The 23317-nt window shown below is 36.7% G+C and overlaps 1 protein-coding gene across 2 annotated transcripts; it reads right to left on the bottom strand.

Moving 5' to 3' along the window:
• Positions 1-5762: 5762 nt before the first annotated feature.
• LOC127163026 (uncharacterized) lies at positions 5763-15260 on the bottom strand. Of its 2 annotated transcripts, XM_051106035.1 has the most exons (8): positions 15250-15260; positions 10749-11018; positions 10580-10669; positions 9880-9939; positions 8953-9058; positions 8434-8684; positions 6465-6651; positions 5763-6308 (listed from the first exon to the last, which is right to left on the bottom strand). In XM_051106035.1, the coding sequence occupies exons 2-8, from the start codon at positions 10848-10850 to the stop codon at positions 6145-6147; spliced, it is 960 nt and encodes a 319-aa protein (XP_050961992.1). In that variant the 5' UTR covers positions 10851-11018; positions 15250-15260; the 3' UTR covers positions 5763-6144. The 2 variants fall into 2 exon arrangements, with proteins under 2 accessions (XP_050961992.1, XP_050961991.1); XM_051106034.1 differs by lacking the exon at positions 15250-15260 and having other exon boundaries at positions 10749-11100.
• Positions 15261-23317: the final 8057 nt, after the last annotated feature.

Raw genomic sequence — 23317 nt, 5'->3', positions numbered from 1 at the left:
TGTTTGGACTTATATAATGCGGAAAAGATCAAAAGAAAACACAGAATTACTCTTTGATCTTGTTTTAAACAAATGCAAGATCAAAAGGAAAAAGCAAAAACAGCTGTTTGGACGTATAGTGTGTGTGTATATATATACATATACACATATATATAAGGGTAAATTTTTTGAAATTTAGATTCATACATCATTTGAAAGCTGAATTAATACGTTTCCACTGATGTATGGTTTTGTTAGGATAGGATAATATTTGTCTGAGATACACTATTTGAAAATCTAGAATCTGAGGGTGCAAAAAATAAATAAATAAATAAAAATTTTGAGAAAATCGCCTTTAAAGTTGTCAAAAAGTATAGCAATGCAACTAAAAACTAACCCTAAAAAAACTGCTGCTTGGTCTATTATTACACATAAAAAAAAATAAATAAATAAATCTAACAAAACAAAAAGTATAGCAATGCAACAAAAAACTAAAGACAGCTGTTTGGACTTATACAACATATAAAAGATCAAAAGAAAACAGAATTACTGGTTGATCTTGTTTTAAACAAATGGAAGATTAAAAAAACCCCAGCTGTCTGGACTTATATATACAAAAGATCCAAACAAAACAAAAAGTACAACAATGAAACAACAAAAACTGTTTGAACTTATACTACACAAATGCAAGATCAAAATAAAACAGCATGATCGTTTGATCTTGTATTACACAAATGTAGGATAAAAAAAAACTATAGGCAAAGAAAAGCACAAAAAAGAAAAGAAAAAATACACGAAAAAAAACTGCAGTTTGGGCTATTATACGTAATTAAAGATCCAAACAAAACAAAGAAAAGCAAAGCAAACAAAAACAAAACTGTGGTTTGAATTTATACAAGCAAAAAATTCAGACAAAATAAGTAAAAAATGAATGCGAGCTATTATATAAGCAAAATCTAAACAAAACAAAAACTACAAACAAACGAAAAATCAGAAGTCTGTGTTAATGTTCTATATACAAAAGATCCAGACATAAGTATAACAATGCAACAAAAAAAACTAAAAAAGAAAAACTTATATTGCACATATACAAACTCAAAACAAAACAGCATGATTGTTTGATCTTGTATTACACAAATGCAAGATCAAAACGAAACTGGGCACAAAAAAACACATAAGAAACTGCAGTTTGGGCTTATATAATACATAATTAAAGGTCCAAACAAAACAAAGAAAAGCAAAAGAAAACTGTTTGGACTTGCACATATACAAAGTCAAAACAAAATGGCATGACTGATCTTGTATTAAACAAATGCAACATCAAAACAAAATTAACTAGGCAATGAAAAGCAAAAACAGCAACAACAACACAGAACAAAGAAAAGCTAAAGAAAACAAAGGTTTTTATACATGGTGGTTTTTTATACATGCAAAAAAATTGACAAAATAAGTTTTCAAAAATTTATTTGAGCTATTATATATATATATATATATATATATATATATATATATATATATATATGTGTGTGTGTGTGTGTGTATATACACAAAATCTGAACAAAACAAATGAAACAAACAAAAAAAAAAAGTCTGCGCTTATGATCAACATACAAAAGATCCAAACAAAACAAAAAGTATAGCAATGCAACAAAAAACTAAAACTAAAACAAAAACTTTGGACTTGTATATTGCAAGTCAAAACAAAATGGCATGATTGATCTTGTATGGCATGAACAACAACACACAAAAGAAAATGCTGTTTGGGCTTATATTATTTACAATTACGAATCCAAACAAAACAAAGCGAAGCAAAATAAAACAAAAAAAATGTGGTTTGAGTTTATACAAGCAAAAAAAAATTTAAGTTGAAAAAAAAAGGAATTTGAGCTATTAAATATACACAAAATCTGAACAAAACAAAAATACAAACAAACAAAAATCTGCAGTCTGTGCTCACACAAACTGACGAAACAAGGCAAAGTAGGGAAAAAATGAACAAACAAAAAAGCAGTTTCAGCTTATATTATACAAAATAATTTTGTTGGGCTTTTAATATACATACAAAAGATCCAAACAAAAAGCAAAGAGAAAAACAAACATACATACAAACAAAAAAGCTTATAGCTTATGTTATAAAAAGCAAAGAAGGAAAACAAACAAGCAAACCAAAAAAAAGCTTACAAGCTTATATTAAACATAGAAAAGATCCAAACAAAAAGCAAAGCAAAAATCAACAGTTAAAGCATATGTTAATGTAATCCTTCTTTTCAGAGTCTAATCCCTCACAAGAACAATTTATTTTATGACTGGGATTAAAATGATTGAATTAGACTTTCTCTGCTCGTCTACGATGCTTGCAAAGCCTTGAATAAAAGTGCAAAGTCATTTAACGACACAGAACAAGTACATCTGATAGATCATGATTCTGTCAGGGAGGATCGTTCCCTCCGAACAATTTTTTCCCTCCTCTTGACAGGTAGAAGAAGACAAATGAAAAGTTAAGATGGCACGTGGAGGCGTGTTAGTGAGCCGCAACGGGTACCGCGGCACCCTGCCTTGCAGGGCATTGTGGGATATGTCCTCCACCGAAGTGGCTGCCCAGATGACATATTACAGCTCTGCGGGAACCACACGGGCCTACAGGAGGAGGCGTTCCTCCTGCGTTCTGCAAACGTTTAATTTCGGCTCGTCTTCCCCGCTGCTCTTACCCAGGTTCAGCGAGAGCCCCGCGGAGGGCCGAGGCGTGTTTGCGTTGGCCCCTCCAGAGAAGGATGCGAGCCCGGAGGACTGTTCAACGCTCTGGCTTTCAACTTTGAAGTTTTCTTTGACTGCGCAGCGAAAATATTGGAGCACTTCTCATATTCGTAAATCAACCGCAGCCGTCAGAGATCAAACGGCTGCGCCGTAGTGCCGTTTGAAATATTCGCTTCCTCGCAACGTTTACATCCTCACATTAGATAAAGGAAAACATTGTGGGAGAGGCCTCCATCCTGGTGGCAAATTCAAAGCGCTTCACGCACACACAAAAACAACACGCCGACGATAACGCGACGACACAATGAGGATGTCTGAACCTGCAGAAACAAAAGAAGCCCATTGATTTGCTGTTAGCAGATCTGATGAGTGGAAATACAGGCAGAGTCTGTGCGACGGCTGGATCGGTGAAGATATCGTCCCCAGTGCGACGCCGCCGTTTTCCCGAACCTCAATCTGTTGTATCATTGACACGTAAATGGATTAGGGTCATGTATCACTGATAATGGTCTAGCCCAATGCTGGTGCGTCTGCGGTTCGGCTTGTGTGTGCGCGATAAGGCCTATTGATTATGTACCATATGCGGTTCCCACGCCGTCCTTTGTGCCATGTGTTCAGTGATGTGTTTTTTTCCCCAGAAAGGGGTGGGTGCGATGTTACAGCTGGTGAGTGCGGGGTTAATTTACTCACGCAGCCGCCGGCCTTCAGGAGCCTGCGTGCCTCTGTCTGGAAAGGTAAAAACCTTACAGTACGAACAGAATCTGAAATCAAGACAAAAAGACGCCACACGTTCAAGACAGACGAGTCCTTTTTAATGGATATAATCACAGTGGTTTGGAAATGAGAACTGTACTGCTGCGTTTTCTGACTGATAAGGCCACAGTGAGGAGTCCGATATAGGAGGCACGTGTGTATTTCACAGTACACACAGAAAACACATTCACATTACACGCCGGGGCACACTTTCAACATGTGATCAACTAAAATACCACAAGTCTGAACGACATCAATCACGATGTGACCCCCCTACCAAGTGACACGCATGTCATTTTACAGGAGAGCGATGCTTAACCATCTGCCGCTGCGTTCACAGCTTTAGTCTACTTGATTTCGAAGTTTTAGCGCACGACAAACAGTGTGTGATAACGTCTGGCAGTGATGCTGGAGGTACGGCGAAGCTACTGCTTTTCCATCTACTTCTAGCTGTGACTCCGGGGTTCGTTTCGCGATTTCAAATCAATAGGAAGTCACCGTTTTGTGTAATCAAAATGATAAAAATCACACACACGTAGTTTGTCATGTACTCTACAGCTGAGACAAAACCTTTCAAGTACGAACTTAAAGGGATAGTTCACTCAATAATAGGGCTGCACGATTTGTGGGGGGGGAATTAATTGCATTAAAAATATAAAAATAAATAAATAAAAAAAATATGTGGCTGCAAAATAAAATTATAGCATTTAAGATTTTTTTTAAATCCTTAAGCCATCAAGCTGTTATTTTGGCAGAAAACTCTTGTTGACAACAGTCTGTTCATAAGGTCATCTAATTTTAAATTTGGGATGATCTTTGCATTCACAAATGCATGTCATAAGTGTCCTAAAGCAGTGGTTCCCAACCACATTCCTGGAGTCCCCCCAATACTGCATGTTTTCCATGTATCTTTAATCAAACCCACCTGATTCAGATCATCAGCTCATTAGTAGAGACTCCAAGACCTGAAATGGGTGTGTCAGACCAAGGAGAGATGCAAAATTGTGCAGTGTTCGGGGGCCTCCAGGAACGTGGTTAGGAACCACTGTCCTAAAGCACAGCACAAGCACAGATTTAATGGAAGTCGAGACACTTTGAAATACTGAAAATACTGGATCATGAGTTGCAGCCTTTGGCTGCCCTCGACTAAAGATTTTTCTGGTTGACTAGTAGTTGTTCATTTTAAGCATTAGTCAACTATTAGTCGCACTTTATTAATAAACCATATAAATCATAATGATGAGCCTTTATTTGTCTACATAGCCTTATAAGCGCTTAAGCGCATGCAAAAAAAGCTTGCCACGGCGCACCGACAGATATAATTATGAATGTGTCAGGGGAAAACAGAAAGGGCTTTAACATTTTAACAATCTATTGATACACTAGTGTTTTCTTTGTTTTCAGCTTAAGAGATGAAGTCGATGACACTGATTTGTCATCTCCGCAGTAGTGATGCGCATGTATACGTCTTATACATGAGAATATCTGTTTTCCAATTAAATTGGTTCATTTAAAAGTAGACATTTCACTCTCTATAGATATATTTTTCATGTCTGTAAGGCAAGTATACACAGATTTTTGAAGTTTCGCGCTCATGTTCACAGAGACTAAAATGGTAGAAACGCATCCTGTTTGCTTTCATTATTTTACAAAAGCACTTGTTGTTATTCTAAGTGCACACAAATAAACAGAGTCTTTACAGATTCTAAATATGTATTACTTTTATCTGTGTGACCAAAAATGACGGAGTATTTTAAGAGCAAGTGACCGCACCGCGCCTCCATCTGTCATGCAGTGACCGCGCTAATATTCAGCTTCAACACTCAGCACAGACACTTGAATTAGGTTAACAATAGAACCTATTCATGTCATGTAAAGTTGCTACTACATACATCTTTCAGATTAAAAGCCATATTTAAGGTTGATAAATGATAGGTGAGCGTTCAGATGTCCTGCCCGATGTACTGTACCGCCACCGTACCGTTTTTTTTTTTCTGCGACTAAGAGACTAATAAAATTTTGGGTAATCAAGCCTCTTTTCGTCGGTTAGTCAAGTATTAGGGGGCAGCCCTACAATTTGTTTTGGTTTGATTTTGATTTGATAAATCATGCAGCCTTACTCAAAAATGAAATTCTGTCATAATTTACTCACCCTCACATTGTTTCAAACCTGTATGTGTATGGGTTTGGAACGGCAATAAATGAAAATTAAAGGGATAATTCACCCCAAAATGAAAATTCTGTCATTATTTACTCACCCTTATGTTGTTCCAAACTTTTGTTCATCTTCAGAACACAAATTAAGATATTTATGATGAAATCTGAGAGCTTTCTGACACTGCATAGACAGCAACACAGCTGAAATGTTTCCAGACCTAAACACTTAGCAAGGACATTGTTAAAATAGTGGGTCAGAAAGCTCTCTGATTTCATCAATAATATCTTAACTCGTGTTTCAAAAATATACAAAGGTCTTACAGGTGTGGAACAATATGAGGGTGAGTAATTATTGACAGAATTTTCATTTTTGGGTGAACTATCCCTCAAGTAAATGAAAACAGAACTTTTTCTGAACTATCCCTTTAAGGTTAACAACCAAATTTTGTGCCATAAATTTGATTTTAAAGTTCACTGGTGATGTCCAATGAAAGTCAACACTCAATGTTCAAACGTTGCTCTCGCCTCCTCAAACGAGCCCACCAGTGGATCATCAGCTGGGTGTGGCCTTTTCCGAAGCCTCTTGGCCTCATTCTGAAGCTTTTGTCTTATGTAGCCCTTTATTTCCGAATCAGTCTTTCCAGGGAAGAACCGCTGCACCGTCCCTGTGGAGAATGTTTCACTGGTAATCAAAACGGCAAACTTGAGACCACAATTAATCACAAACTTCACAATGGCCTGATTGCAGTTAATGAAATGGAACTGAATTCTTTCTCGAATTAACCAGTTCATACTTGTTACAAAAAGATCCTTATACGTACTTAAAACGGCCTGGATCTCATGTGCTGGAAGAGCTGGCTTAGGCATCCCTCGCTTGCTGTTAACGATGCCTGAGATTGAGTGAGAGGCCAGACAGTCTCTGTCATAGAGGCTGCGCAGCAGGTCATTGGTGAGTTTCTGAGCAGTGGTCCCTGTGTTGCAGCGCTCCAGGAGATCAGCAGTGATAACCTGCAGGAAGAAACAAAAAGGGTGAGCTATAAAATTGCAGTCAACAACCAATGCATGACTAATTTTTAAAACTGATGATAAAACCAAATTAAAATAATCAAAAATAAAGGTTATTCTTGATTAGTCAGGTCTTTTGTATGCAGTGCTGGGAATAACAATGTAATAAATAAACAGCATTACTAACAGCGTTATTTTTTTCAGTAATGTTTATCAAACAAATTACTGTTTTCCCTGTTACAACGCCGTTACCGTTACTGACAACATAATGTGGCGTTACTATAATTTATTATAATATTATTATAATGGTATTTTTCAGTTCATCTGAATGGATGCGCGGCATACCTGTATTTGACAAACTGTAAACTCTAGTGTGAAGGCACACGACTAGCCGTCACTTTGTCTCACACACACGCAAAGAAACATACAGAGCGAGAGAGTCTTGTATACAATGCAGAAATGATGCGCTACATGTAAACAATATTCTTTGTTATATTTTCCTGTCAAAATAACGGAGCTCCTTTGGAATTCTTCAGCTTTTAAAAATGCCAGTTTCTACAGTAGTAGGCGGAACTAATGCACAAACGGCAATCTCATTGGCTGGTGCTCACCTATTATCGTCCCTGTTTTGATTTTAGCAAATCAGTTTGAGCGAACGCAGGCAATGTGATTAATATTCATGAGCCTAGCAGCTCATTAATCCTTAGTGTGTTTTATATTGTTATTAGTAGTAGAATTCATAGTTGTTTTCTTATCTTTTAAGTATTATTTTTAGTTTCCCCTTTTTTACAGAAACACTAATTACAAACAATATTTTATGCACCAGCACCAGTCCTAAGTTCAATCAATATGACAAATATGCATTGTTAAGTTCTAATTACTAAAGTTTAATGCTAAATTATCATAATGCCATATTATAACGCTTCACTGACTGATGCAAAGTGTACATTCAGATGTTTAAAAAATTGTGCCATTAAGCTTTATATATCTGGTGAGTAAACTAAAAATGTGTTACATTTAATTTAAATTTCATTAATTTAACGTATTTAATATTGAGGGCATTCAAGTTTTTTCACATATTTGAACATTCTTGACAAAAAATAACACAATAGTTACTTTCCCTAGTAATTAGTTACTTTTATAATGATGTAACTCAGTTACTAACTCAGTTACTATTTGTGAGAAGTAACTAATTATTTTTTTTAAAGTAACATGCCCAACACTGTTCGTACCGTACAAAATGCATTGGTATGACTTAAAAACATTTCATTTTACATATGCTCTTATAATGCAAGCATTTCTATTTTGCAAAGCAATGCATTCTAACAGAAAGCAATTTAATGTTGGTACCAACGTCTGAATATTTAATAGAGATTGTGCAAGCAAATAAACTCATCTTGAAATCATAAATGCATATATATATATATATATATATATATATATACATACATATTTTTAAAAAATATGTTAAACTATTAATTTTAACCATTTCATAATGAATTCTTTATTATAAGATATTTTGGACCCATTGTAAACATCACTTCACTTTTTTCATTCTTTGAGGGAAAGCATTGAACATTTTGTCTGATTAATCAAAGCAATAACCAGCAGATTAATTGATTATTAGGATAACTGCAGCCCTACGCCGAAACAATAGGAGGAAACAGCAACTGTGGCTAAAACCTCAACTTTTTATTTCAAAATGATTAAACACGAGATTCTATGAAGAACTAAGCAAAAAGTTTCTAAAGTAAATTATAGAGGCATCCAAAACGCAACACTTACTTTTTGTTCGGGCGTTCCATTCCTTTGAGGCATTGTTTGCGTGACCTCATACTGACCACACCCCTGCTGCTCTGAACTTGCACATTCAGCTGTTCTTCCACTGAGCACCCTTGGAGGAGAAATGTGACTGGGTGGCCTGCTTCTCTCCAGCTCCCTTGGAATGCTGGGAGTTGCAGCTTCGTGGCCGCCACACAGCCATCTATCACTCTTCTCGATCAACTCCTCAAGTGTCTGAGCCAACTTCCCACATGCTGTAAAAAAAAAAGTATGAATTTAGCCCAAAATTGTCTCACAACAAGAGGCAACCTGTTGTATAACACGGCACACCATAGCAACACTAAATCTTGCTGTGACGTGAAGTTTCCTCACGAACTTGCTTAACTTTTTCTTCAAATTGAAATGATCTTGAAACATGAAATGATCTGTGAACGAGTCAGTTGTTAGCGAGCTTTCAGCTCGCTGCACAACTTTTCTTGCCAATGGAAATGCACTGCTCATTTCAGAAGTCCACTGTTTTACCTGTAAGGCTTCTGATTTGTTCTCGAAGGCCGTCCATCTCCCTCTGCATACTCAACACCATGGCAATAAGCTCCGCCCTTGAGCGTGATTGGAGACTTCCGAGCACCTGGAAGAAGATTATTCACGTCGCATTATAAACATGGAAACATGGGTAGTAATGTTAGGAGCTGAACAAGTTGAAATGCAATTTACTTTTTGGCAAACTCTTGAAATGCATTTCACAGTAGATTTTAGAAGTAAGAAGCAAGCACCAGACGTAACTATGACATCAGGTTGACATTTGGTTGAGAATTAAAATCGGGTTGACGTCCGATTAACCTAGCATTAAATGTATCTATCTGTAAAAACATAAAATGTCTCTATTCCATCCAATCGGGTTGACGTCAGTATTTGACGTCAATTTGACATTGACTTAACGTTAGATTTTGGTTACTCAACCTAAAAACTACAAAATATCAACGTCAGCTGACGTCAGTATTGGACATCGAATTAACATTGACATTGGATGTTAAATTGGTTTTGGTCACCTGACGTCGCAGACAAAATTTAACCAAATATCAGCGTCTTATGACATTGTGTGCTGGCTGGGTTAGTTTAATTTATGCAGCGAGTTAAATATTAGATTATTACCCAGATAGCACGTGTACGTCTGCAAGATGTCTGTTAAATATTGCATGATCTGGAAAGCATCTGCTGTGTACAAACATCTGACAGACATCAGTTTTATATACATTCTAAATCATAAACATCTTAAAGACATCTAATAAACGTCTATTTGACATCTAAAAGGAAACGTCCTATAGACGTCTTGCAGATAAGCAAATACGTCTTGCAGATGTAAATGCAGATGTAAAATAGATGTCTCCGTGATGTACGTGTGCTATCAGGGTAATAAAGCAGCCCAAAAGTGGAATTGTGTCAAATTACCTCCATAGTAAAATCTGCATCCCTTGTTGCATCTCCAAGGGTCTTGTCAACCTCAAAAGCCTGTTTGAGAGCCAGCAAAACACATATGAATGAAATGCAACAAACCAGTGGTTCAGGTTTGGTTTGAACTTCAAAATGATTTTAGCTAGCAATGCAAAAAAAATGATTGTTTTGTGGTTCCTCACACTGGCAGAACCCTCTGGAGAACCTTCTGAAGATGCCTCAAATATCCTATTGCAGTTTTAGATAGTTCACTGTATATTTTAAGTTCCTCATGATGGTATTCCTGAAGGAACTGATGGCTCTCAAGGAACTCTTGGGGCTCCATTATGTAAGCTCCTCTGAGAACTGATTTCCTTTTCTGAAATGGTTCCTGAAGGATCTCCAGAGGGTTTTGGCAGTGTGATCATCTGAGGAAGTCCAAATGACGCCTCCAGTGTCTTCATTTTTACAGTATGTGATCCTATTAACCCTCATTAAACTAGGCTACAGATGCCTTAGGATTGAAATAAATAATTTAAAGCTTCTTAATCACAAGGAAGATACAATTTATCTTTTATGCAATTTCATTATCACATTTCTTATGAAAATCTCAAAGGCTGTACATGTTAAGAACTGACGTTTTAATCTATTCAGCAATGCTTATCAACTAAAAACAAAGCTGATTACAATATTGATTCAGCAATAAAAAGGAACAGACCTTTGTTTTGAACTTGATATAGTCAGCATTGCAAGACGAGATGTCCTCTCCATTTAGTTCTCTCCATTTTCTCCTCTTCGCCGGCTCTTGCTGAAAGACAGTCACATAATTAAATCAGGAGACCGCAAAACAATGACACATACGCAACAAAAGCTTGATGTTTACATACACTGAAGACGTGGTTCGCCCTGGCGCCGGTTTCTTCGGGTGTCTCTTCGTATGCCTCGTATCCATTGTACAGGATGCGCTTTGCTATTGTTTTTCTCCTCATCTTTCGCCCATTAGCCGTTTTCCTCGCCGAAAAACCGTCCGGTTCTTTATCATGCCGGTCATGGCCACGCGCAGATCCGTGACAGCCTGATGACTTTCACGCTCGTGGCATTTCGATTAAACTTAAAGACACTCTGGCGTGTCAACATCACGAGTGCGTCCTGAAACACTTGAAAACGAGTGAAATGTGTGAAAAAGAGACCCTGAAACTTTTAACAGCGGCTAACATGTCTTAAATCTATAACAGTTTGAAGAAAAAGACATCATAAAGGGCTCATAATCTGTCATGTCATGATAGCTAGTCTAATAAAGTAAATCTCGCATCTGATGTTTATTCTGTACGTGAAAGTGAGATTAATTATAGACTAGTTAATAGCAGCCATTTGTAATAACCATTCTGGCTATTATCTGTTATTGTATTATTATTTGCTATTTTATTTAGCAGCTTTGATTTACTGGCACAAAATACAGCACACTTCAGTCTCCTATGACCTTTTAAAAAATATATATTTTTGTGTTAACATCTACTAAATATGTTTGATAAATTATTATCTAACATAAAATTAACCTAGCATGAAATGTATCTAGCTTTAAAAATATAAAATGTCTCTATTCCCTCTAAAAATGTGGATTTTGACCTACTTAACTGTATCTAATAGTTAAAATCATTGTAATCGTAACTGTCACACACATTATGGTTAAATTAAATCATAACTGTCATAATCTAATGAAATATGGGCTATTAAATTAGGCTTAATTTTAATTATAAACTAACTGTATCAAACATTACAAAAAAAACATTAGAACTGGGACAAAGAATAATATTAGTATAAAAGAGTAATAATAGTATATAATTTTAGACACTTTTAGAGGGCAGGTAAATATATATATTTTTTTTAATTTTATTTCCTGATTTTTTACTCATATTGGAGTTTACTGCATTAGTCAAGCTCAACCTTGGTAACCAATTTATTGTTTAAAAAACAATAAAACAAATACATTTAGTAAATTTATGTGAATTGTTATACAACAGAGATGGGGAAAACAGTAACGCTTTACAATAAGGTGTCATATGTTAACATTAGTTAATGTATTACCTATCATGAATGAACAATGAACAACTTAATTATTACACTATTTATTAATCTTTGTTAATGTTAGTTAATAAAAACACTGTTGTTCATTGCTTGTTTATGTTAGTTCAGTGCATTAACTAATGTTGAAATTAACATTAACTAGATTAATAAATGCGGTAGAAGCATTGTTCGTTCTTAGTTCATGGTAACTAATGTTAACTAATGAACCTTATTATAAAGTGTTAATGAAAAAACAATAACAATTAAAAAAATCTTAAGTATAAGCCCTATACATGAGGTCATGTAAAACTTGCATTCATTTCAAACCAAAAAATAAATATATAAAATAAAACAAAAACAATGCTGTAAAAACCTGAAGATGTGAAAGACTTCTCCCACATTATAGAAAGACTTTATAGAGCACTTTCTATTTCTTACTCGCTTGTTCTTTCTTTTTTTGGCTGTGTGAGCACAGATACCAGTGGGAGGTCAGGTAAGGGTTGACCCCATGCAGTCCCAAGTGACGTACAGTGAGTGCTAAGTGTATCCAGAAGCACCTGAGGTTGTAAAAGAGAGGCCTCTGCAGGGATGGGAGGAGGGAAGCGGCTCTGTGCTGGAACAAAGTGGATCCTGTAACTCATTAAAGCAGGCTAGGGATCACAAAAGGTCAATCAAATAGTGACATGTCCACCAGTACAGTCAGTCTTCTAGTTATATGCACTGTGAATATGGGTCAGTATAAATGTTGCCTCGTTTGATCCAATCACAAGTGCTTAGACAAGACGGATCATGTCATACCTGCTTTTAAAATACTTATCAAATGTGACTCTGGACCACAAAACCAGTCATAAGTAGCACTATATTTGTAGCAATAGCCAACAATACACTTTATGGTTCAAAATGATACATTTTTGTAATGCCAAAAATCATTAGGATATTAAGCAAAGATCATGTTCCATGAAGATATTTTGTAAATTTCCTACCGTAAATATATCAAAACTTTATGGAACTTCATTTGGACAACTTTAAAAGGGATTTTCTCAATATTTAGATTTTTTGCACCCTCAGATTCCAGATTCTCAAATAGTTGTATCTCGGCCAAATATTGTCCTATTCTAACAGACCATACATCAATGGAAAGCTTATTCATTCAGCTTCTGTGGTCCAGTCACAATTGAGTTTAATTCTCAGATCTTTTCAGTTTACCTATATTAATTTTAACAAATAGATGTGTATCATCAAACTAAGGTTAAGGTTAATTTCTTTTAAAACCCTTGTTTTTAAGTAGTGGATGATGACTGACAAGTGAGTAGGTGGTGCGTCACTGGAATGTGCCTGCCTAGTGAATCCGTATTCGGAAAGGCACAGAAAACGAATAACGTGTTCTACGGAGCCACTAAAGGAACATGGTTAGCCGCTTGCTAGGGGTAGCCTGTTATTTGCCTACAATTTCACCTCATAAACAGAGTAAGGAGAGATGACTGATAGGATGATGGCGAATGATTTGCAGATCCTAAGCACTACTGACAAACATATAATCTTGTAAAATGTGTGGTAAGTACTGCCGCTCCATAATATAAACAGAGTACATGTGATCGCGAATCTCGAAAGTGAAAGTAAAAAGTGAATGTGCATCTCTTATTTATTTCTTTTAGTATTTTCGTAGTACATGTCATTTCCTTTCTGAACATGGTAATATATAGAGGGTGTGCATTTATGCCATGATTTGGTCAGTTACCCGGATGTGTGGCCATATTGGCAATACTTGGATGTAAACAACAGCGTGGATTGAATGGTTAATGTACTACTGAATATGTTGTTCTGCTAATTTATGCTGTCTAAACACAGCAAAAAAAAAAAAAACTGGAAGCTGCTAAATAATATAGCGAAGGCCTTAGTAAGCAGGAAAGGGTGCAATATTTTAACAAACTAAAGTTAATAAGTGGTAAAGATACATACAAGAAGTATTAATTAAGATATTAGCCTAATATTTCACCTACCTGACCGGAAATGATAAGAACAAACACAAATGTTGTGAAGATTCGTGCCCTGGAAGTCCTGATTCAGTCTGGCCAACCACAAACGCCTTTTGTTCCTCAGACAGTTTTTTTGCACTCTTCTCCTGGATTTGTTTTAACTTTTGGCAATCTATAGTACTTCAAATGTTTTTAGCCAGGCCGGCCGATTAGTACAGCCCAAATCATGACAATAATTGACCATTTTCAGCAGCAATAATCAGCAAAATATGCAAGTTTCATTCAGTTCAGTGGCATTGTTTATGTTCAGTGCCACCAACAAGGCTGACTGATGATGCATCGTGAAAACACTCTATAGTGCTAATATTACTAATGTAGTTTGGCCACATGCATTTAAAATATGATTTAGAGGTTCACAAAGTGTTTTGGATCCTGTTTAAACCTATATGTAGTGCTGTCCACCAAGAATAAAAATGTTTTTCATTTATCGGCCATATTGGCAGCACTGAACCTAAACAATGCCACTGAACAATGCCACAAAACTCACATATTTTGCTGCTGAAAATGGTCAATTGTTGTCATGTTTTGGGCTGTACTAACTGGTCAGACCAGAAAAAACATTTGGAGTGCTAGAGACTGCCAAAAGTTCTAACAAATCCAGGAGAAGAGTGCAAAAAACTGCCTGAGAAACAGATGGCATTTGTGGTTGGTCAAACTGAACCAGGATTTCCAGGTCAAGAATCTTGAAAACATTTGTGTTTGTTCTTATCATTTCCAGTCAGGCAGATGAAGTATTAGGCTAATATCTTAATTAATACTGCTGGAATGTATCTTTACCACCTATTAACTTTAGTTTCTCAAAATATTGTGCCCTTTCCTGTTTACTGAATCCTTCTCTTTATGATGATTAGCAGGTTCCACATTTGGGTTTTTTTTTTTCGTGGTTTAGACTGCATAAAGTAGCAGAACAACATATTCAGTAGTACATTAACTGTGCAACCCATGCTGTTATTTACATCCGATTACTGCCAATATGGCCGCATATCTGTGTAACTGACCAAACTGTGATGTAAGTGCAAACCCTCTATACATTTAACTCAGAAGCCATATCTTTATGAGCTTGTTGATTCAATACAAGCTAGCACACAAAGACTCACTGTTAGGAGACACTGACTACAGAATTACTTTGTTACGGACACTAAGAAAGATGTATTTACATGCTGGATGAAAGAAATCTGGCACCTTCTTTTATGACAGTGATTAGACAAGCATGAAAGCTACACTACACTGATTCTGGTGGCAGGAGTCATTTCAGTTCAGACCGTTTGAGAACTTCATTCTAACTTACATGAACAAAATGGCTCACTCATCTTGCCGGATCCACTGTGACGCTTCTGATCTGCAGAGACCAAACATGAAGATCTGTGACTAAAGCACCTCTTACATCACAGCAGATGTTATTACAGTCCAGACTACAAATGTGACAGCAGAGCCATTATTTCTTGCTCAGACAGACCGATTATTGATCTCCACCCTGCATATTACACCCTCTTGAGAGGCTCCGAATCAGCATGAAGAGGAGTATTGATGATATATTGATATGCATTCTTTTATTTACTTTACCCATAAGGCCTTTCACCTCTCTCCTAACAAATCAATTGCACATACAGCATAAAGCTTCTTTTCTGGGTCACAGGCTGTCATTCTCTATTTAGTCTGAGAGTAGCTTTGAAGTTTGTCTTGTGACTGTCAGACTTGCCTATGCATGAGAATTGGGACTAAAGGGCCTGATCTAAGGTCAGTCTAAAACCATAACATTGGGTTGGGAATACATTACTTTACAAAAATGCTGGAACCAAATGATGCCATTCATAATACCAGCAGGAGAGAAACAAAACGATTTTTGACAGTGTTTCAGCATTGTTATTAAGTGCCAACACTATTTAAAAAGTTTAGTAATATTATTTGGAAAGATTTGCACCCTAATTAACATATGAATGTTAATTGAGTGGCTGCAATTGTCTCAGAGTTAAATCAAAGTCAAAAGTTTACATACACCTTGCAGAATCTGCAAAATGTTAATTATTTTAAAAGGGATCTTACAAAATGCACGTTATTTTTTATATAGTACTGACCTGAATAAGATATTTCACATAAATGACATTTACATACAGTATAGTCCACAAGAGAGAATAATAGTTCAATTTATAAAAATTATTCTTAATACTATATTGTTACATGAATGATCCACAGCTGTGTTTTAAAAGTTGTTCATGAGTCCCTTGTTTCTCCCGAACAGTTAAACTGCCTGCTGTTGTTCAGAAAAATCTTTCAGGTCCCACACATTCTTTGGTTTTTCAGCATTTTTGTGTATTTGAACTCTTTCCAACAATGACTGTATGATTTTGAGATCCATCTTTTTACACTGAGGACAACTGAGGGACTCATATGCAACTATTACAGAAGGTTTAAACACTCACTGATGCTCAAAAAAGAAACACAATGCATTAAGAGCCAGGGGGTGAAAACTTTTTGAATTTGAAGATCAGGGTAAATTTCACTTAGTCTGTCTTCTAGGAAACATGTAAGTATCTTCTGTAGATTCTGAAGGGCAGTACTAACTGAAAAAATATGATATTCTGGCAAAATGAAAAAATTGTACACATCATCATCCTGTTCAAAAGTTTTCACCCCTTGCTTTTAATGTATCGTTTTTCCTTCTGAAGCGTCAGTGACTGTTTGAACCTTCTGTAATAGTTGCATTTGAGTCCCTCAGTTGTGCTCAGTGTGAAAAGATGGATCTCAAAATCATACAGTCATTGATGGAAAGGGTTCAAATACACAAAAATGCAGTATTAAGAATCAAGTGTATGTAAACTTTTGAACAGGGTCATTTTTATAAATTAATAAACTAAATAAACTATTATTTTCTCTTGTGGATTATATGTAAATGTCATCTAAGTGAAATATCTTATTCAGGTCAGTACTACATAAAAACATGCATTTTGTATGATCCCTCTTACCTTATTTTGGTAAAATAATTTACATTTTGCAGATTCTGCAAGGTGTATGAAGACTTTTGACTTTAACTGTAGAAAAAAAAAAATAGAAGTGCAGTATTGCATTATTGCAACAATATAATTATGAACAATCTGGAAACATTATATGGAATCAGGAAAACCAAAATCATTAAATTCCTTACGATTCCCATCCCTAGTAAAATTTTCATCCTTTGAGCTCATGTACCAAGAACAGCGTTTTCTTCTCTTTTGATCTCTTCATCTCCATCTTTCCTTCTCTATACATAATGAAAATAGCAGAGTAAATAGTACCATAAAGAAAGAGGCCCTGCTTGGGCACTGAGTGGGATTTAATTGACCATATGGGGGCGTTGGAGTTGAACTCTGACCTTACTCCCATCAACCCTTGGGAGTGCCTTAAAAATGATATAATGGACAGAAAGGTGGGCCAGCAACTCAGGCCTAAAAGCATTGTACATATGAACAAACACTTACATACTATAATATCTGTATTAAAGGCACCTCCTAACATTTCTCTGTAAACTTGCTTGCAAGACTGCGTTGTTTCTCACACTCACCTATCGCTGATGGACAGCTCGTGTTTTGAGTTCGCTCAGCAGTCTGCCACTTGATTAGACTCCCCGCCATGGCACTTCTTTCCTCCGTTGCCAATGTTCTCTCCCCCCCTCCGCTCATGCATATGGAGAAGCTTAATTTAAAAGGACAACAGCGCTGCCTTAAGATCTGTCGCAAAGAGACAACATAGACTGACACATGAGTACAAAACAATGCAGGCCATTCGGTGTCCAGGGCAGCGGTGAATGTGAAGGAGTGCCGGACAGGGGTTTCGTGAGCCTTTGAAGGGGGAAAACCAGATTTTTAAGCGTTAGATCTCACTGTAAAAATTGCTAATGCATATTTTCCAGTTTACGAAATATTTTGAGTCTCAAATACTAAAAAAAAATGCTCTTTCTTGAAACGACGTAAGAACCTTTGTCAGATCAACAAAATTGCCCCGAATGTTGTCCCAACTCAGTTGTCTGAACAAATAATTTCATATTGTTGAAATGTTAAGGCTTTGTGAGTTCCCTGCATGCATTGCAGCATGAATAAATTATGCAGTTACTGTTATAGGATTATTGTTTTGCTGTTTGCTGACTTACTTTAAACTTTTTGTTGTTGCTTTGTCATTATTGTTAGTTAATTGTTGCACTGTGATGTAAAGAGCTCATTTTTAACATTTGTTGACTGCCAACATTCTTGAGGTTTGTGTGTCTAGTTTTGAGGCCTAGAGTATGTTCAACCACTTATATCTGTTTGCTGGATATCTTAGTCTTGTAAGATGCATTACAAACAAAGACAATGTTGTTTACAAACCTTATGTTATCCATTAAGGTTTCTATAACATTTCACTGTTTGTCATTTATAAATAAACAAAAAAAAAAGATACATAAAAAAATTAATTACCTCAACGACAGTAATTGCTGTTTCAGTTGCTGTGACTTTTTCTATTAGCAAAATAAGACCATCAGCATTGCATGAACAAATTTATGCTTTACTGAGTATCTTCACTGAAAAAAAAAAACTAAAAAACTATTGATGCAGTCTTACTGCATCAAGTTCCCTTACTTTTTGACGTTTTCTCAACTATTTGTTTTTTACAGTGTTCTTATTTTTTACTAAAATGTGTAATTTTTGATGTTTAAATGTTCATCTGTTACAATTTAGTGCACAGACACAACTCTGTCATGAGTTTTGTAATTCTTTGTGGTGCAAAAATCTTATTTCCTGATAGTTTACTCAACCCCATGTCATCTAAGATGTTCATGTCTTTCTTTCTTCAGTCAAAAAGAAATCCAGGATTTTTCTCCATATAGTGGACTTCAATGGGCATCAACAGGTTGAAGGACCAAATTGCAGTTTCAATGCAGCTTCAAAGGGCTCTACACGATCCCAGCCAAGGAATAAGGGTCTCATCTAGCAAAACGGTCGGAAAAACAAACGATTTTCAGAAAAATACAACTTCATATATTTATTTTAACCACAAACGCTCATCTTGCACTAGCTCTATGACTTCACCCATTACGTAATCACGTTGGAAAGGTCACACATGGTTAGTTCTTCTATGTTCTTCATCTGTGTACTTGAATTCAAAAAGAAAATCTAATTTTCTCCTCCAACTTCAAAATTGTCCAACATTTGACTTTGCACGTTCGCTTTGTAAACACTGGGTCAGCACTTCCACCATCATCATGCGTGACCTTTCCAACGTAATTGTGTAATGCATTAAGTCGACCTAGACGAGCACTTTTTACAAAATGACCAATCGTTTCACTAGATAAGACCCTTATTCATTGGCTGAAATCGTATAGAAACCTTTAAAGCTGCATTGAAACTGAAATTTGGACCTTCAAACCATTGATCCCCATTGAAGTCCACTATATGGAGAAAAATCCTGGAATCTTTTCCTCAAAAACCTTAATTTCTTTTCAACTGAAGAAAGAAATCGCTTACATTGTAGCACTCTTTGTCTGAAAGCACCTGCTGCTAAATTAATGAATATAAGTAAACTTTCCCACGTGTCAAATGCTGCCTCTCATTAACTACCGACAACTAAATCGTTGCATATGTTTCAAGAAACGAGACCTTTTTGACTTCATACTGCTCACAAATCCGCAAGCAGATCCAGATCTGGCCTACGGTCGTCTGTTAACATGAATCTGAGAGTTTCAAGACGACACGAAGCTGTGCAACCTGCAAACTTTCTCCCAGAATGCAGTTCTGTTCAGCGTCAGCCCATTTGTGCCTTTGAGGGATTAGAGTGATGTCATCGGCAAGGTCTCAACCCTTTTCGCTGTCATCCTGGCTCAGGTCGCCGTTAAGTCCGAGCGGCGCTGCTTTTGCATGCGCTATAATTCAGACTGTGACTTTGATGATAATAGCACTAATAATGGCCTGACAGTGACGGATGGGTGCAGGCAATTTGGGGGCCTGTGAAGTGACCCTCGGCCCAATCAGAGCACTTCCAGGTTAAATGTGACCCCAGGCAGCCGGCAAAAAGGGAGAAGTGCTGAATGGATGAAGGGGAAAAAGAAAGAGAGAGAGAGAGGTGAGGCACTGAAGCGCTCCTCAGGATAAGAAGTAATTGCTGCTCTACGCCGTTTCTTCCCCGTTTGGATGCTTCTGGAAGATTCTGAGAGCTGAAACTCTGTCCGCGAACCACAGAGGCAGCCGCATTCGAGTCCCCAGAGCTACACCCGAAATTCTGCCGCCGTGCCAAAACCTTTCGGTTTCACAACCCAAGTCTTTGGCCGCAAAAACAGTTCTCTTAATCAGTCCAAACACCTCCCCGGGCAGCAGTGGGAATGCTTGGCCAGGCCATGTGTTAGACATTAAACGCAATCAGTGACGGCGTTTTTTGAGTGCTGGAGAGATTGAGAGGAAGGGAGATCCAGGTTGATAAATAGCAGAGCCACTCAAATGCCCGTCTGTTCACGGGGAGTCTGGGTAATCAAACCGAGGCCTGTTTGCTTTATTTATGCCGCACGTCAAAATGAGAGATTTATCGTTATTGCGAGGCAGCTCTTGATTAGTGAGGAGAATGTGGGAAGCTAACCTGGAAAAGCTCCACTGGCGTTTAACATCTTCTCGTCGGGATGAGCACAAACCGAACGACGGCTCGCCAGCGAGACGCATGTCGGCGAAGACGGAGAAGCGACAAGGATTGAGCGTTCTTTGCGGCGAACGCAATTCTCGGCGCGGCATTTTCTCATGATTGCTGTACGAAAGCGCTCTCCAACTCTGTTCAAAAACAACTAACATCTGATTGCCATTCATCCTTTAGCGGTGTCATCTGCAGATGGGAATTGACACCAAAGACAACATGAGCTATGGAAATGATTAAGCAAGACCTCCACAGCAAATAGCTCGGTTGTGCAGTACTATAATTTCAATTTCCTTCGCAAACAACTGTTTCAATATACGCCTGGACAAACCAAATAAACACTTCTGACGTACTTACGGTTTCTTGAGACATATAACCTTTTATCTTTGCCTGCCAGAAACAAACGGCATGTTAGGAATTAGCGCGAGGCTCTTCCCTCTAGGTCAACACCGTTCCTCGCCGTTCCTGTACTTTTCCATTAATCCTCCTCCATCTCCCTTAATCATAGCGCTGGCCCGGCGACTTGAGAGGCGCCAAGTAACACGTAACCTGTCAGATCCAGCGAGGGAAAAATGAATTAAGTCCGGAGGGTAAAGTTGGGACGGAGAGAAGTGTGAGTGGGCCGGGTATTGAGCCCTGGGGCACCCCGAAAGTCATAACTCAGAGCTTAGGTACCGTGGCCCGCCTCAGGAGTTACCGTCTGCCAATTGATTTAGTGTCATCTGAGGTCTTGGCCGCCTCTTACGATTATGTGCCTTATTAAGTGATTCTCTGAGCATGACAGCTTTAGGATATTAGGTGCTACTTTCTGTGGCCCTTTCCTAAGTACATGAATCGCCTGCTTTTATTAGGCTGAAGGACACTGCATCTCAGTCCTGGACTGATGGTGTGAAACCTTTGCTTAAGTGTAGTCCCTGCTCAGTTTTGAGTGTTTCATAACATCACCAGTTTTCACATTTTGAGGTCACGACCTTCGACGTCGACGTTTCTGAAAAACCGAAACACAAATATTTTAGTACCAAAACCCGCTGTAATACCAAGTGAGCGTGTTTCCTTTAGGAGGACATTTCCTTTGCGGAGTGTTTGTTTTCTTTCACCTTTTGTTTGATGGGAAGGTTACGCAAACATATATAAAAGAATGATTTTTGTTTGATGTGTGTATGTCCGTGCCTGCGCGTGGATGTTTATGCGTGCGCAGATAAGCCAAAATTGTGAGTTAAATATTGTCGTAGACATCCATTAGCCAAGTGCAACAAGTACAGGGGACTTTTGACCAAAGTTACAACTGCAGGATTATTTTATCAGAAATCACATACACAGAGTTCCCAGAACTCACCAGGAGAAATCTCTTCATCCTCCATGTTGGATCAAATTCCTGAAGTACTAGAAATGCTGTTTACTGTGACTCCAGGGCTTCGTGCATTACTGGAAATAGACAAAGAGACACCAAAAAAAGATTAAGTAAATATTACACTGTCAGTAATGGCAAAACATATCCTGAGCACTTTGGTGATTTTATTGTTTGAATCACAACTGGGCTGAGTTCAGAATTTAAGAATTAACTTTAATTCCACTGGTCATTCGATAAGAAATCAGCAAAAAAGAACTATGAAGGATCACATGACACTGAAGAATGAAGTAATGATGCTGAAAATTCAGCTTTGCATCACAGAAATAAATTACATTTTTAAAATATATTCAGATAGACAACAGTTATTTTAAACTGTAATAATATTTAGAAATACTACTGTTTTTTAAATATATTAAAATAAACAACAGTTATTCTAAACTGTAATAATATTTCAAAATATTACTGTTTTTACTGTATTTTTGATCTAATAAATGCAGCCTTGGTGAGCATTAAAGATTTCCTTCAAAAACATATTTACATATTTCTACAAAAAAGTATTTAACAAGGTGTTTTTATTTCTGAAATCACAACTGGGCTGACAGAATATAAGAATTAACTTTAATTGCACTGGTCATTCAGTAAGAAATATTTCTTGAGAAACAAATCAGTGAAATGGAATTATGAAGGATCACATGACACTGGAGAATGGGGTAATGATGCTGAAAATTCAGCTTTGCATAACAGGAATAAATTACATTTTTAAAATATATTTAAATAGACAACAGTTTTTCTAAATTGCAAAAATATTTTTGAAATATTACTGTTTTTACTGTATTGTTCATTTAAGACATGCAGCTTAAGTGAACATTATAGGCTTCCTTCAAAAACATATTTACATATTCCTACAAAAAACGTTTTTAACAAGGTGATTTTATTGTTTAAATCACAACTGGGCAGAATTTCGAATTTTAGAATTAATTTTAACTGCACTGATCATTTAATAATAAATGTTTAAATAGAAATAGAATTATGAAGGATCACATGACACTGAAGAATGGAGTAATGATGCTGAAAATTCAGCTTTGCATCACAGAAATAAATTACATTTTTAAAATATATTCAGATAGACAACAGTTATTTTAAACTGTAATAATATTTAGAAATACTACTGTTTTACTGTATTTTTAATTTAAGAAATGCAGCCTTAGTGAGCATTAAAGACTTCCTTAAAAAAACATATTTACATATTCCTACAAAAACATATTTAACAAGCTGATTTTATTGTTTAAATCACAACTGGGCTGAACTCAGTATTTTAGAATAAATTTTAATTGCACTGGTCACTCAGTAAGAAACATTTCTTGAGCAGCAAATCAGCAAA

The sequence above is a fragment of the Labeo rohita genome, chromosome 3, assembly GCF_022985175.1.
Source record: "Labeo rohita strain BAU-BD-2019 chromosome 3, IGBB_LRoh.1.0, whole genome shotgun sequence".
Taxonomy (NCBI): domain Eukaryota; kingdom Metazoa; phylum Chordata; class Actinopteri; order Cypriniformes; family Cyprinidae; genus Labeo; species Labeo rohita.
This window is presented reverse-complemented; position numbering and strand designations above follow the sequence as displayed.